We start from the raw sequence: 16,970 nt of genomic DNA on the forward strand, positions 1-16,970 counted from the left end.
TCGCACAGCTAAACATGGTCCTTAGATGCTGCTGCCTCTTTGAAGCTGATCCGCGGAGTAAAAATTTGGAAACGTAAGCTGACGTGGAAATGTATCTCCATACATCGCAGGGACAAGCCAGTCATGTGACCTGATGCCTGGAGAAATTGACATGCATCACTTTGGATTCCCCCCTCGCACCAGGAGCGTAAAGCTCCTTACATCTGAGCTCTGTACATTTCTAAAGGGGAAAAGGAAAGCTCGAATAATACTGTAAAGGTGTTCAACCTTCACACCAGACACGCATTTGGCACATTTTCTTCACGTCGCTCCAATAAACTGACATGAAGCGAGGGTGCACGTAGAAACAACTGCTAACGATTTCCGCAATGGAAATATATCAAAAACGGTTTATTTTCTAAAAAGAGCGATTTTCGACCGATCTCATATATGTTTGTTCTGCTGGAATATTGTGGGAATATTCGGCATTTTTATTGGCAAATAATTCCCTTTACTTTCTTGGCATTTTAATGAGAGAAAACTGTGCAACATGCCTATTTCGCCTGCACATAATTTGTGAAATCAGGGATAAATAATGACCAATACCCTGTAAGAAACCTTACCGAAATATAGAATGGTGCGAGAGCAATCTTTAAATGGCCAAATCCTGCTATATGAAAAATAATATCCTTTATCTTCCCTAAAAAAAACTATGAGAGCACACAATCATCTTTAGAACCCACAAAGACCAAGGGAAGATAAGTTAACCCCTCCACAAGTTCGACATGGGCGTGGGCTTGTCTGTGTTTTTGTGAGTGCATCCAAATCGATATAAGATTAATTCTCCCATAAAAAATGAACCTCTACAAATCTGCCAAATGTGTGCGGTGAACAGGATTTTTTTTCTTTAAATTGTTATGCTGCTTCTGGCTTGCGGGCAAGCGGGCATGGTCACGTTCAACTCCAACACATACAAAATCCTCGCCCAATCAGCAAAATTATATAAATCAGGTATCCATTTATTCGAGGAATATTAGCGTTAAAAAAATCCAATGTGCAGTCCAATGTCACATTTAGACAGATGTTTGTTAATGTGTTATTCAAGACAGAACACTTGCCGTCACTGAAAATAAGTTTAGGATGAAACAAACAGAGGTGAACAAAAGCGCGTAAAAGGAAAGATGTTCTACGTGACATTGGCCGTGGGCACATTATTTTCATACCTGAATACGTAAACGACACAGATTTAGTGCAGATTGAGATTTGCTTTAAATAGTTGAGTTTAGCGAGGGATTTATTCATTGAAGAACGTCCAATAAAATGCAGTTTATTTAGGGAAACTCACCGTGTAACAATCGCTATGATTTAAATAGACGCTAAGGGTTTGAAAGCCATGCAATGAATCCTGTTGTTGTTGAAAAGAATGGGACTATAGAAAAGAGTTGATGTTAAACTTTGCCTTAGAATTTGTCACAAATTAGCTTATTGCGGTTCCAAAAACAACTGCGCAGTGCCAAAACAAACAGTTTCCTGGGAAAAAGAACCTTAGCCATAAACATTTGCCAGAAAGACGTATAGTTAAATTAAATGCCATGCACTAAAATCTCTTTACTGGAAACCATTCTAGTTACAAGTTGACAATTTAATATTGCTTTTCTAATTGTTTCGTTATAATAAACGAACAATAACGATATGAAAAGTCTGCAAATGCTTGCATCACAGATTTTATTCATTTTCTGACCTGCCCTAACTGGATAATTCAATCGCTAAAAAAATAAGGCCAGCATATAATACAGTAATCTGGATACTGAAAACACCGAGAATATTAATATGATTATATATAAACGCCATATTTTGTAATAAAGCTTGATAATATTCAATATAAAGACTATGTGTGCAGTTCAGCCGTTGCTCATTACACTTACCCAACACTTCTACATTTTTATTTAAAATCTTGTTGGAAAATAAAATGATTTGTATGAAATGGAATGATACAGGGAAGCCATAATATGCGAGTGGCTGCACATTTGACAGTTTAAAAATAAGATATGAACCAAATAGTAAACTGAATAGGTCTCGCAATCGGGTACATTTAGTAACCTCCGTATTCAAAATTACTTAGGTATGATGTAGAATTTGAAGGTTTACGATTTAAAAAAGGAAAGGAAATCCGAGGAAGGTGGTGCGATCTGTCGCTGTATGAATGGGCAAATTCCTACACAAGTACAGTGTTTTTCATAATATAATTAAATGCAGGGCGCCTATGAGAACCGAAAGCGGTTTAGTTTGGCCTGCGGTTTTAATAGCAGCTTTGACAACCAGCTTCACCAGATGCCCAAATAAGCATTATAGCTGACCAGGGGTGAGCTAAAGACGCCACCTACATGGAATCCCTGACATTCCCCGCTAACGTGAGCAATCAGGCGTCCCCAAAAAGAGACAAGGACGTGGCCTTTGTCTGATAAAAGTCGAGCTGAGTTTTAAAGAGTACTGTACATTGCGCGTCTTTGCTACGTGTTGATCAAAATCTAGTTCTTGTCCCTTTCTTTCTCTGCGAGAAGGATGGATTCTACGTAAATGTGTTGCTGTGTGTTTTAACGCAGTTTGCCTATAATGCTTCAAAGAGAATAACAGAAGCAAAGTTGCAGCTATTTAATAATCTTCCAAACGAAAAAGGGAAGCTGACGATTGCGTTTCCGATTAAATAAAAGCCGAAAAATGAGCAAAGATCCATCTTATTCGCTGCGCCATTTTCTATCCATTTCTCAGTTATCACACTTCTATTGTAGTAAGTATCGCCCTTTTACAGTTGACTTGCAATTACAGATTCTACATCAAATTAACTCCTTTCGTCATTTTTAGTCTTTAGTCGTAGTCATTTCCAAGAACATAGTCACGGAAAGCTAAAGGGATGGTTCCAAAAATTAAATATGCCTACCTTGTTGATGTTATATCGAGCACACACTGCGGGCATTCAGTTGATATTTGATGTGAATGAAATGTAATGTAAATGCCGAAGTTTAAGGGGATCACTGAATTATTGCGGCGCAGGCTATTTTCCTGCAGGAGTCCAACTCAACGGGAGAGATGGGACCCGGATGAAGCTGAATTTCTTCACACTGATGTATACTTCGAAGCTTCGTCGCAGTTATTGTCAGAAACGAAATCGGATTTAAAATTCTAACGTTGAAGTTTGAACATAAAAGCAAGCACAAAAATAAGATTGTGGTAAGACAAAGTCTTCACGTGAATTGTTGGACGCCTTTACCATTTAAGGATGCACAGCCTGCTTAACATTGAACTTCAACTTTGGAAAATACTGCACAACTAAAATAAATTCACTTTTTAAAGAGGGAAGTTATACTATGCGAAATTAAAATTAAGTCATGATGAAAATTGCTTAAATCCAATGTTCCTCTTCAAAAAAAGATAATTATTTGGACGAGCCCTGCCGACATTTGTAAAGTCGATCTTGTCATTAATTGTAATGTAATGGAAAAGGAAATGAAAATTTAATTCGTCATTCATGGATTCATTAACTTTAAAGTCTCACTATCCGCGGGGTAAAAATTAATAACTATATTTGCGGCGAGTACACTTTTACTGTTACCCTCAAGCATTCAAACCGCCAGCCATATTGTCCTTCACAGGTTTTACAGACATTTGTACTCACATTAGTTCTTTACTTGCTCCCATGAATTACATTGCACGTTACTTATCACTGTGCAAATAAAGTAACATATGTCTTATTTGTGTGCAACCGCAAAAGCACTTCGCTATACTACACCCCAAGCTAATTTTCTAATGTGGAATGGTTTAACTCATTACTGCATTATCTGTCTCTTTTTTAGACGGGAAAAACGTTGTAAATGAGAAGAGTGTCTTCTTGAATAAGTGGAAAGTGGATAATTCCTGATTTAGCCTCCTACATGTAATATGAAATATTCAGCTGAAGCTATTGTCAGACAGTAAGTGTCGCCTTGTAACGGAATTCCTTCACATTATTATAATACTTCATTATAGTTATTAGTTCAAAAATAAACTGACTTCGAAATTGGCAGGGCAAGCTGCGCGCAATAAAACGGTCATATATTTTCCTGGCAATATCATTCTACATTTTAAGTCAATGGTGTGAAATCAAATAAAATGAAAAATAAAATTCTTTTTTGGTGGCGGGGGTCTACAATGACTTTATTTTTCTCTGATTACCAAAAAAATGTCACGAATCTCAAAATCTAAACTGCAAATAATTGGCCTCAGAAGGGTGCGTCTCTTTTATCGAAAATCCATGTTGTTTTTGCGTGTGAGGTTGTTTTGCCCCCTTGTTCAGTGACACTGGCAATGACAAGACAACGGTGACGGGCGGCCATTTTTATGCGTAGCGTCTCGGAAATTCTGCAGAAAGTTCATTTAAATACTTCAAGAAACGAACACTTTATTAGAAAGATGCGTTGAATTGATTAAAAAAAAGTTTTTGAAGATTAAAACACAGCCCGAGTAGAGCAATAATCGGACACAGCCTCCAAGCCAATTGAACTTGACGATGAAAACTAAGCCAAAGTTGTATCGTTTTGTTTCATTGTAATTTTTGTTGAACTACAGTAGATTTATTAAAATGACTGTGAACTAAGACATTCCACATAGAATAACGTGACCCTCAACTAAGCAACAGAAATATTTTAAACTTGATTTTTTTCTAATATTCTTTTGGTGCCCTATCAAAACCAGGACAGCACAGTCATACCCTCAAAGAATCAGTAAGGATTGGCAGTGAAACCTGAAATAACACGGCTTGTAAATTATAAGTGAGCATTTTACATGTTTTACTTATTTGCGCGGAAATTTATATTTCTCTCTGAAATCCTACAGTATACTATGAAAAGGAATGCGTATATCTATAGTATTGGCACTTTTGTTATGGTAAATATGTACTACTTTGATTCCGAATTCTTTTTAACTTCTGTATATTTCCCCGATAAAATTTTTGAAACACTTTTGCGTGTTTTATTATGGTACTTTAAGCAATTATTTCAATATATTCCAAAATTAGGAACCCAAATATGTCAAGCTGCCCAATAAGTCACGCAGAAAAACTGTGCCGGTGCTTTTTTTTAACACTGCATGGCAAAATAAATGAGACGTTAATTAATACTGAAACTTTCCTTTTGAATAATTTAGGCCTAATCGTCGTAATATTGGTATTTACAAATAAACGTGAACAATGTTTCAATTCTGAGCAGTTTTGCGTCTAATACCTGCGATTTTATTTTGAACAACACATTCATTATCACTGTTATACGAAATGACAATTTGAAGAGGGTGGGTAGTTCATGTAATGGTTTTGAACTTGGCATGCACGACAAAAAAATAATGCGGAGATATACCCGTTGCTGACAGAGCAACATTTCAGCTATAAGTTTAGTATTTCAACGCGGATTCATGAAATATAAAAAATAAATATGTTGAATAAACCCAATAATAGTTAGGTTGTAATTTTCGGCATTGTTATCCTTCACGAGAACATACCATCGATATATTTGTGTTAACTGACGCCTCTCCTCTATTGCAATATAAATGCCGGGCCAAGCAGTCATGAACATTGAAATATCAAGAAGAGATGCAGAGTTCCACCTGAAATGACCGGGTTTGAACTTGGCAGCTCCTTACTTTGAACTTGGCTAGAGGAACACAGTTCTCTTCATTAAAAGGCACTCTACTTACCTCACCGAGTATCAAAAACGGTAACATGAGAAGATAAACTATTTTCCTACATATTTCGGATGGATTCTTCCAGCTTTCTAATCCTCAATCTTTCAATAAATAGCCGGTACTTCAGGATGCGCAGGTGCGGTAGTTTCGGAACATTTCCTGAAGCTTTCTATCTATCCAGTGCCCAGTTGGCGTACCCATATGAGCACAGCGGCGGCCGTCTTCAAATTGCACCTAATCTTTGGCAGGTTAGCATATTCCAAGCCGTGGAGTGATGCAGTTGTCGCCTAGATGAACATTCAGGACCCACAAACGACGCATGTGTGCTCACTAAACTTAGAATGTGAAAAATGACTGAATCCCTTTCAACTGAAAGAGAATATGGAATTACATTGACATACTGAAATTGTGTTAAATGTCAACAGGACTGACCAGGACTGTATGCACCAGAGAAGAGACGGACTGAACTGTATATTAATGAAAGCTACAATTAACGAATTGCACGCGCACTCGTTCTGATGCTTTATTAATGAGTTATGTAAATTACTTTGGATGACAGTGGCTCTGAATGTCGTTATATATTTTTCTGAATGTAGGACTTAATAAATGCTTTGAGCTCAATGGGCAAAGTCCATATCACAATATGATGCTTCAGTTTTTTAAGAGTATGCTTTCACACAACTGTGAATGAATTTACCATTGGAACTTTTATTTTATCTGTTTACATCCGTCGATGTAGAGATACAAAGCTAAAGTTTTACTGCTAATTCATTAACTATTTGAAAACAAATCACATTAACAAATAAATGAGAACCATATCACATTCCGAATACGATGCATAAATAACATCTCAGAATAATAGATGGAGTTGGACAAATCGTCGACGTTAATTATACTGAAGAACATTTCGGCCTGTATGATTTCGGGAAACCATTAAAGAGCATCACTACACTACTGGAGGACTGCGCTGTAAGATCATGCGAAAAATGTATTTCAAAGGGATTCAATATTTCATAAACCGGCACAGAAATTAAAGAATGAAAATTAGGATTAAAAAATCAAGTGTTTTTTGCTTTGAATGACAGTCAGTCATTACTTTAATCTCAGACTTGCATCTGGAGATGCAAAAATAATAATACAATTAAGACGTAATGAACCATTTTATGTCCAACATAACATATCCCACAAATGGGACAGTTGGAGTTGTAATTTTAAGGAAGTCTCGAGTTATACATCATGCAAAATATATTACGGTATATTAAAGCAATTTTTTGATCTGTAACTTTATAATGTTAAGTGGAAATAAATTGACATAATCACATATATGTTAACTAAGAAATACTTGAGCGTTTGCAAATAGTCACATTTAATTTGTTATCAATAGAAATATTTAAAAGAAGATTTCCACGAACTGAAATATATTTCGCAGCAAAAGACACTAACATATATCAGACGTATAATACTATAATCATTCCTCATGTTAGTTTGTAAACTTAAAACCTGTTAGTCAGGTAAAAGTGAAACGTTACACACCCGAAATGTCATGCAGCATAACCTGCCCCAAGTATGTGTATGTGTATAGATTTTTTATGTGTATTGAAAAACAGAGTCTGCACTATGTTTTCATGTGACTTCATTCAATAAGATCTGTTCAGATTCCTGAAAGGGCTTTGAGTTTCAAGTAAATTGTGTAGGTTTTTTTTAACACACCTTTTTAGACTTAACGTATTAAACTAATGTTTTATTTAAGTGACTAATCACATTTAAAAGTTTGTGTATATCAACAGGAAATATACCCATTTATTTTACGTATATATTTATCAACATGAAATATACCCGTTTAGTATATAGTTATATCAAATAAACAGATATATTTCATGTTGATATACATCCATTAATATGCACACACAAAATTAATATTCGCAAATATTATACTGTGGCAGGTAATCTGTAAATTCAATGTTTGAAGTCGCATAAATGGCCTTGTTTGTGTACTATATATTTTAATCTTATAAAATGCAGTTTATTATTTGTGAAATATATTGGACACATGAACGACTAAAGTAGGAAACCACGATTGTTTCCGAAATATCCCATTTTTAAAGGATTACACTTTTCCGATCCATGTTGTCAGCAATGTCTTTTGAAGTAATCACCATTTTTGCACTGTGGGTATATTCTGTTCTAAATGAAAGTAAAACAACGAGTCAACGTGTACATCCAAGCACCTTTGACGTAACTAGAAGCAGGCATATTTCAACCCCAAGGCTCCAGTTGATTATTCATTTAAAGAAACAAGTTAATTTTTGGATCAAAGTGGCTCAATAATATTTGGTTATAAATGTTAAAGTAAATTCAACAATTTTAAAGTCAGTCTGGTGTAATTTTGTTTAAAAATATAGATAGCCCGTTCAAGAAAATATGCATACTGTTCATTGGGGGCATAGTACATTTAATTAAAATCCATTTTAAACAGCTCGAGGTTTTTCATTGAATTAAGGTCAGGCATTTTACATTAAACATTATTTTGTAATGATTCACACTAAACGTTACATATTAATTTATATTGTTTGTTATTAAGAATATTAAGATTTGGATGCATTTAACTGCATGATATGAAGTTCTATTTGGAAATAAACACAAAAAATTAAAACGCGTTTTGCAGTGTGTGTATATATAGTACCTCATACAACTAATTATGCATAACCTTAGAATTGCTAGTGTGGCTGCAGCCGAGTGAAAGGAAAGAAACAAAATAAATCAAATATACCGTTTTATCAAGATAAATAAACACACAGGCTGCAAATAAAACAATCACTCCAAGTTAATTTAATTTGGATATAGACACAATGATGTGAAGGTTTGCACATTTTTAAAAGGTGGCGATAAGAGAAACGAAATGAAATCCAAAACTGTATTGAAGACCTTTCCAGGCCTTAATACGCATTCGATTCTCGTCAATGGCTGCTACGTTTTTTTTCTAATGAACGCTAATGTATCATAGAATGATAGGCACTCTTATAATTATAGCCGATACAGAGCATAAATTCCGTTAAATTCGATTAATAATGTTTGTTTCGTGTATTTCCATCGAAATTTCAAATCTTTTATGGCATTCTAATGTAACGTGCGAGCTTCTTCGTGAGGACTACAGAGGAGACCCTTCCTAAAGTTATTTCACAACACAAATTCAATTATGTACAATGCATTATCGTTTTTACAATAAACTAGGTTAATCGCTCATGATCGCCACTGTACTCATAAAAGGTACATTTATTTACTGTAAATTGAGATTCACAGTTCAAGATGAATCCATTGGCGCAGAACCTTTGCAAGAACCGAAGGCTAAATGAGTATATTCTAGAATGTCAATTTCAACGGATTGCATTTTCTGTTTTGCTAGGCTTGTATCACGAGGTAACATTGAATATATGGTTAACTTTACTTGAATCTTTATCTTGCAATAAATGAATAACAAGAAATGACCCGAGTAATCCGAAATGTCCAATTCACTGCTGTATGGCAATGGAGACCTTTTTCCATTAGCCCAAGAAGCCCGAAAGAAATGTTTGCACTGGACTGATTTCTTTGGAAAGCTCGGATAAATCTGATCTGTTTTGATCGCACCAATCAACAATGGTTACTCATAACGAATAAAACACTAATTAACTATGTATTTCTCTTCCTTGTAAATAGAAATATTGCGATATTTCTAAACTCGGCGCATCTAGTAAACAACTATAAGCTGATCATTAGATCAGCCTTGATCAGAGAGAATGTGGGTGGTTCTTTTCAAGTGTTTTCCAACAAATATTTAGTCGGATTTTACAAGGGGATGCCGCGATTGGTTCGACTACGTCATGTGATGAGTGTAGAATATAATAATCCCACAACATTTTGACAAATCAGCTTTCACTTTGCACCAGGCGACTCCTGGATTGCCGTTTCGGTTGTATTAAGAAAGGACACAAGCTGGGCTGGACATTACCCATTTAATATTGATTGGAAATAAATGTAGCAAAAATGCATCGGTTACATAAGCGAACCTGCTTAGCTTGGTCACAATTAATAATTGGAAAGAGCGCCTTTCTATAACGCCCGCGATAAAAACGGAATACAGTTTGCATGTCTATGGAATTTATCTATCATTCTATATCATTTTAACTGAAACGTTGAGGTACATAGATGCAATTTTTGGTTGATGTAAAGGTAAAAGGCAGATTAAATTATAGCTTTACACTTCTATTCCCCCCACCCCCCCCCCCCCAAATGGAATTTCACATACAATTTCCCACATTTTCTATTTGAAATTAATGTAGACTGCATGCTTTATAAATTTATGGGCACAATTCTTAACATCTCGGGTTGTTTCTAACGAAATTGCATAATGCCACTTACACGGAAAAAACAGCTAAGTGATTGCTTTAGTTTTGTGAAACTAGATGCTAAAATGTGCAACTATATGATCAGATACGGTGTACAGGAATTGAATTGATAAATCTGACTAACAGATTAGCAGAAGTAGATAGAGAGATGCAGTTAAAGGCAGATTGATAGAGTGATGGAAGATATATAGACTGATACGCTATAGACTGACTGATCATATATATATATATATATATACATATTAAACATCATTATAATAAAACTATGCATTTTACAAATGTGCTAATGATCATCTTTACCTGGTCAGTTTGGTTTCCTTTTCTTTAATAATTTTACACAGGCTGAAATATAAACTATCTTGGAAATTAATTTACAAACTATGTCACCATAGGTCTTTCTTTATATGGAATCTACACCTTCCCGCTCGTGATTTTAGTTCAACCTCAAAAGCTTGGTGATTGTTTTTGGAGGTTTTATTGTTTACATATATATAGTAATTCATTCCTGACAAGTCGTTGAAACTTGAACTTTAAAAATAATTTATCTGAGCTTTTCCACAATTTGGACAATGCATACGTCGTTGTTTGTATTAATGATCTACATTTGACGGCCCCAGATCAACCTCTGCTTGTTTATTGTTGAAACATATATGTTAGGGTGCTCGCTTGCTCAAAGCCCATATAAATGAATATCCGCAGATGTAACGGTAGATGGCGCACTTGCTCTACCAATACACTTCATGACTATTCATGGGCTTTTAATAGTCAAGGTCAAAGACTATCTGTTTTCGTCAAGGTCAAGGTTTAAGCCCCCCTCCTAATGCCCTGCCCCCATTTACAAACCAAAGGCAAAACGTATATTTCCAATCAGAATATGGAGACTCTGATGTTTATTGCTTTTAAACTTTCGGTATATTTTAATACAAACTTTGGGATTCCAGTTCCAGAAAGTGTTTCGATCAAAATAATCTTGATACTTTCCCTGCCAGTAATGTTTTCGATTAAAAACAGCAGGGAATATTCACGGATACCTTATATTCTTATCAAATTTCTTGATTATTTCTAAGAACTTTAGTACGAAAGCATGATTTCAAGGTATTTTAAACAAATGGCCTGGCTGACATCAAGAATAAATCTACTTGACCCATATTCTCTACATTTTTGTTTTAAAAGCTCTTAGTTTGGCGTCATGTTTCTTAACAAAAAATGCGACGCTGTTGTTTATAAAGACCTTTTTATTCGTGAAATAATTTGTTTTAATGCAAGTAATTCACTAGATGAATAAAGACAACAGGGTATACAGATTAAATAGCTGCATAATAGTAATGCAAGACATATCTTAATTTCATGATTATCATTGGTGATTTAATTTTGTAACTATAATTGGTATATATTAACTAAGCAGGAGAGGTGCAAGCAGATATACAATGCAGTATTTAAAAAAATACAATTGCACACATCTTTAGAAGGAAGCTGTGCGCCTTAACTCTGCGTGGAGACTAATGCTATGTGAGGTGGGTAATATAACTAGCAGACAAAAAAGTCTTGATGTTTAGTTAATGTACACGGGAGGGGGGTTCCATGTTCGCAGACAGATCTTTATTCCGCTTTTCAGAAACTGACAATCTACGTTGCTGTTTAATTGCGAAAGGCGTGGATGCTCCTAAATATATACACTAGACAAAATGTAGAGCCCTAGAATAGTGCGTATTTACTTTCCGATATACATTGCTGTTTAGAATATATTCTTCCTTCTACCTGTACATTAATATCTTCAGAGATAGCGCATCCCTTCCAAAGAAAATGTAGTGCGTAAACATACATTTTATTATACATTTCACGATATATCCCATGGTTTACCTGAGGAAAAAATAGCATGCACTCTAGTTTTTTTTTAATTAACCAGAACCTTTTTCGGCAATACACATTTTCTTCAGGTGCTTTGATGAACTTTATGCGAAGGTAGTGGATAAATCAAATTGGTACATTTAGTCTTTTAAAGTGATATATTTTATATGCATTAAACAATTAACTCCGCATGTTTACTACATTTAAAAATAGCAACTCTCTAGATTCTTGATTAATGGATTTGATTTACTTTTGATGAATATTTAGTTTGCTTTAACAAAATCGTTATACAATTTCTCTCCTAGATATTAACTTGTGTGTGTTTCTGTTTTTTTAAAGCAATGTGCAGGCAGAAAGAAAAAAAAATCTAGCATCAAGAAAATGAGCTGAGGTGGGTTTTTTCTCCAGGTTGAGATCAGTTTTTTTTACATTTTCAAAAGAAGTCCGAACGTTTCTGGAATTGTCGCACTAGCTGTTACTTTTCAGTTTCGTAAGAACTTTCTTTTCTTTGACTCGTCTGTTTTGAAACCAAATAGTGACTTGTCTCTCAGAGAGGTTCGTTGATGCCGATATCCTCCTTCGTTTGTCTTTGGTAATGAATTTATTGGTAGCATATTCCCGCTCAAGTTCTTTCAACTGCACTTTGGTATAAGGCACTCGTTTCTTTCTCCCACGCCGAAAAGAGCTCGCATCCGAAGGGTGCGAAACGACGTCTGTGAAGAGAAAAACATACCTTACCATCCATGGAATTTAGCACTTGTCACCAATTAAAAGTTTAAAAACGGGCACTGTCGCCGGAGTCAAGTTCAAGATCACACCAGGGAGATGTTATATCGAGTGTACTTTTTGAAATAAATTATATGGCAGAAAATATAATTTTGTACAATACGTTGGAATTGTAAAGTCATTATGAAAAATCATGCAAAATAATATTTAGGCAGTACACTAAACATTAAAGTAAATGATAATATATTCCTTATATTAGGGAATTACGAATATCATCTCTTAATTATAATCTATTTTATATATTATCCACTGACCCGTGCATCAGAATGCTTTGTTCCCTTCATTGAACTCGCTTCTGGAGATAATTGAAAGCGCGCTGTCTTTTATCTATACTTACCTGGCAGACTCGATTTCCAGAGGTGGGCAGCTTGGGGCTGCTCTTTTGAACAGCAGACTTGACCGTTCCATCCATTGGTAATTGCCCAGGGCTGGTAGCTCTCCATGGGTAATAATGTTTCGTGTCTCGGTTCTCCCGGAGCGCTGATGGTGGGAACCACAGGTACATCCAAATAGCTGGGCATCGGCTGGTATGGCCCCGCGTAACCTTGGTAGAAAGCGAACTCCTTGGCTCTGGAGGTGAATTCCTCGCCAGCGGACGTGTCCATATATTTGTCGGCAGGATAGCCAGACAAGGTGGAGGGCTGAGCACAGGACTTAATGCTGCTATGATGACTCATTCGGCAGGGATAGTAACTGCTCCCAAAGTATCCATAAGGAAGGGAAGCACTGGACGAAGTTTGAGCAGCAGGACAAGGACTGCACTGTTTGACAGGTTCAGCAATGCCAGAGGCTGGCATTTCACTCGACGAGTAGGCAGAGCTGGGGGCTAGGGATGCTGGATGGGCCATCAAATTCCTGCATTGATTTGCTGTGAAGTTCCCTCCTGAAAATCCATCCATGTTTTTATTAATTTCATCCAAACTATTGTCGTAGACGAACATCACCGTGTCGATCCAGCGGGGATGAAGTATCACTGACGCTGTCATATCACGTCCAACATTGAGACTAGTGGCCGTTTTAAAAGTCCCCAAGACTGAAAAGAGATACTGAATCTCTCAGACTTAGCAGCATTGACGCGCCACTGTCGCTGAAAGTTGCCTCCTCATTGGCTGCGAGCTGACCACGTGATATGCAAAGTAGATGATAAATATCTGAAGAATAAAAAGGTAGATACTCCATTAGTCTAATAAAGCAACGTTAGGATATTTACGTGCAGGAGTGATAGGAATAAAATACAGTTATCAAAATCACAGAATACCAGCGGTGCACAAAATAAACCAGTTATGTATGGGCATCACATAGGTGCGTGTAAATGAAAACGCATGGCCCGACTGGAAAAAGCGATATTTTGCATTTACACAAAACAAGGCGAAGCTAAAAGTGTTGTCTTTTGCATTTAACGAAATAAATAATTCACATAATTATAGGCTGTACGACATAAAATATTTTAAATGTCAATGGCTGTGTATTTGATTATTATGCCTGCGGTTGAAGTTGCCTATGCAAGATGTTTTTAACAATTCATCTTTTTATATGTATATCTCTTATCAACGAAAGGCGTTTTCTGTCAAAACCGTGGCCGTTGGAGCAAAATCTGACATTAGGATGGGCTACAGCTGCACCTTTTTTGAATTGCACCACATATATAAAATCTCAAGGTGTTTTCAACCAATAATAAAATAACATTTAAAGGAATAGGTAGCCGCAGCATTTTTATAGTTAAAGGGAAACATCTGTATGACCTTTGTATTGCTTCATGACATAACTCGTTAAACCAAATAGTAATAATGTCGAAGGACAAACCGAAATTATTCCGGAGCCGAGATTTGATAAGATGTGATAAATATTTGAGCAAATGCATCTTTTCACTCTGGATATAATATTTGTAACTAAAATAAACACCAGAGCAGAACTTAGTAAAATCAATAATTTTACATTTTCGAACTCGTCCTATAGTGTAATGAAGTCAGTTTGAACTTACATTCGCATTGACCAATTAAAATGTTTACCTTTTATAATAATAGCGAAATTTCTAGCCAGCCACAAGTAAAGATCTGTTGAGATCAAAGGACATTTATAAGACAGATATAGATATTCACTAATTCTTTCTTTGCCGTTTGCCAGCCGTGATACAAAAGTATTTAAATAAATGTCAGCCTTCTTACTTCCCCCGCTAATTCGTATTAACTCGCATGCTACAAAATGTGTATTCATTGAGCAGGAACAGCAGTTACATAACTGGATTTCATATTGAAATATCAGTACACGTGTTTTATGAGTATCTGGCACACTTAAATACAGGGAAAGGGATACAACATGAATTATTTAATAATATATGCCACATCTTTAAATGTGCTAAAATCCATAAATATGATTTATTTTATAATATCTAGCACATTGTTAAAAGTGTTATTTGATAGATAAACATCAACCATATTACGTGTATTTAGAATTAACCTGCTACAATTTGGCGGAAAGCATGGGGCAAACTTCAGTCATATATCACATGATGAGGAAGGGTGGCTGGTAAAAAAAATCATAAAGTGAGCAAAAATGTAACCAATACTATTCGGCTGACATGGGTCATCACAAAGTGTGGATTTTAATTCAATTTCAGACACTTAATTGTATATCAGATATTGTGATACATGGAATCAAAACCATATCATATCAGGCGTCAAGCTTGCTTCAGTAAGTTTTTTGTCCTGCTTTTTTGGCACAGGACCTAATACCTGCAGTGATGCAGCTGCTAAGAGCAATCATTTTACTATTAAAATACTTCTTTTAATTCTTTATAATTCCTCTCTCTCTCTCTCTCTATTTATCTATCTCTTTCTTGCTTTCTTTTACTATCTCTTGCTTTATTTTCTTGCTCTCTTTGTTTTCTATATTTCTCATACCATTCTAATACTGGGGTCATACAATCGCTCGAGAAACAGCTACACGCTGTTCCTTTAAACTTATTTTAGAAATTGGAAGTGATACGAACCTCGATGATTTGGGAGCACTGTTCCCGCACTGCTGTTGACATCGTCATTTAAACCGAGACGCTGCAATTCAAATTATGTTGAATACAAGCATTCTCCGTCGACTAACATAGCATGAAATAGCGAGATTAGTAATAACCTCTCCACCGCATCTAGACATTTTTTACGTTATCCTCCCTTTCGGAAACCTAATGAAAGTGTTCACCGTTTTCTGGATTATAATTGTGGAAATATATTGAGATCATTTCAAAACATACAAAGCTGCAGCGAAATTATGACAAGCCAAATCGGGATTTTGTTAAACTTTCTCAATAGATCTTAAATGATTATTCTTTCAATTCCATGACCAACCTATTCGATGGGAACTCGTGCAGTTTATACTTCAGTGATGATTATTTGTTAAGATGAATGGTACTTGAGCATATTTGTCACTGGCTGTAATGCTTCGTCTTCATCCCATGATTATTAGTTGGTCGAACTCCTTAGTTTCAATTTAATATAGTTGGTGTATCTTGATTTCCACGTGCATTATAAACAAAGGGTCTTCTTAGAATTTGTTTTGGTTGTTCAATATTTCGAAGGAAAGCATTTTGTCACGTAGTTCTCTCATGTTAATCGCTAATACAACCGTATCCGCAAGGTTAATCTCAGAATATACACGGAATATGCGCTACATTTCATTGTGTGCGTTTTTTCCATTTAAATATCAAGTTGTCAGATTATACACGAAAAAGTGGGCAACGGCTTCGTCGTTTTGGATTACATTTTAACCTGAAATGCATTTGAGCAACAGCTTTACACGGCGTCGTATTTAATTCTCCATTCTTGAGTTAAGAGAATGCTGCCCCTCCCCCAACAAAGTACATATTAAACTGAAACAAACATTCGGCTGCATACTTAAGTGACAGGTAGAACCTCTAATGCCTTCCACTTTGAAAAAACTCTTGTGCTATGGGATGTGTGCATTATAAATATAAACTGTTTCATATTCAAACGGCCACATTGTAGATTATGCTACAAAATGGCAGCAACCAAATGGGCAACTCTTTTACATACGGGTTAGACACGGCTAAAGGCCAAGGTCAAGTTGAAAGTTGCTGTCTAGCCAATGTGAGTGCTGTCATTCACGCGTTGACGACCCTGTCTGAATTCTTATAAAGGCAAGCCGTGAGAATTGACTTTTTCATTGGCGTTTTGTTTGTTTTCTTTTGTTTTCCACTCACAACCCTCCAAATGAAAAAAAGATTCCACTGACCATACCGTCTTCACTTCCAGG

The 16,970-nt window shown here is 35.9% G+C and overlaps 1 protein-coding gene across 1 annotated transcript; it reads right to left on the reverse strand.

The window, feature by feature from the left end:
* Positions 1–12,389: 12,389 nt before the first annotated feature.
* Positions 12,390–13,708, reverse strand: hoxa13b (homeobox A13b). The gene is made up of 2 exons (XM_070879927.1): positions 13,045–13,708; positions 12,390–12,634 (listed from the first exon to the last, which is right to left on the reverse strand). The coding sequence occupies exons 1-2, from the start codon at positions 13,691–13,693 to the stop codon at positions 12,390–12,392; spliced, it is 894 nt and encodes a 297-aa protein (XP_070736028.1). The 5' UTR covers positions 13,694–13,708.
* Positions 13,709–16,970: the final 3,262 nt, after the last annotated feature.

Source organism: Pristiophorus japonicus, chromosome 5 (genome assembly GCF_044704955.1).
Source record: "Pristiophorus japonicus isolate sPriJap1 chromosome 5, sPriJap1.hap1, whole genome shotgun sequence".
NCBI classification, from domain to species: Eukaryota; Metazoa; Chordata; class Chondrichthyes; family Pristiophoridae; genus Pristiophorus; species Pristiophorus japonicus.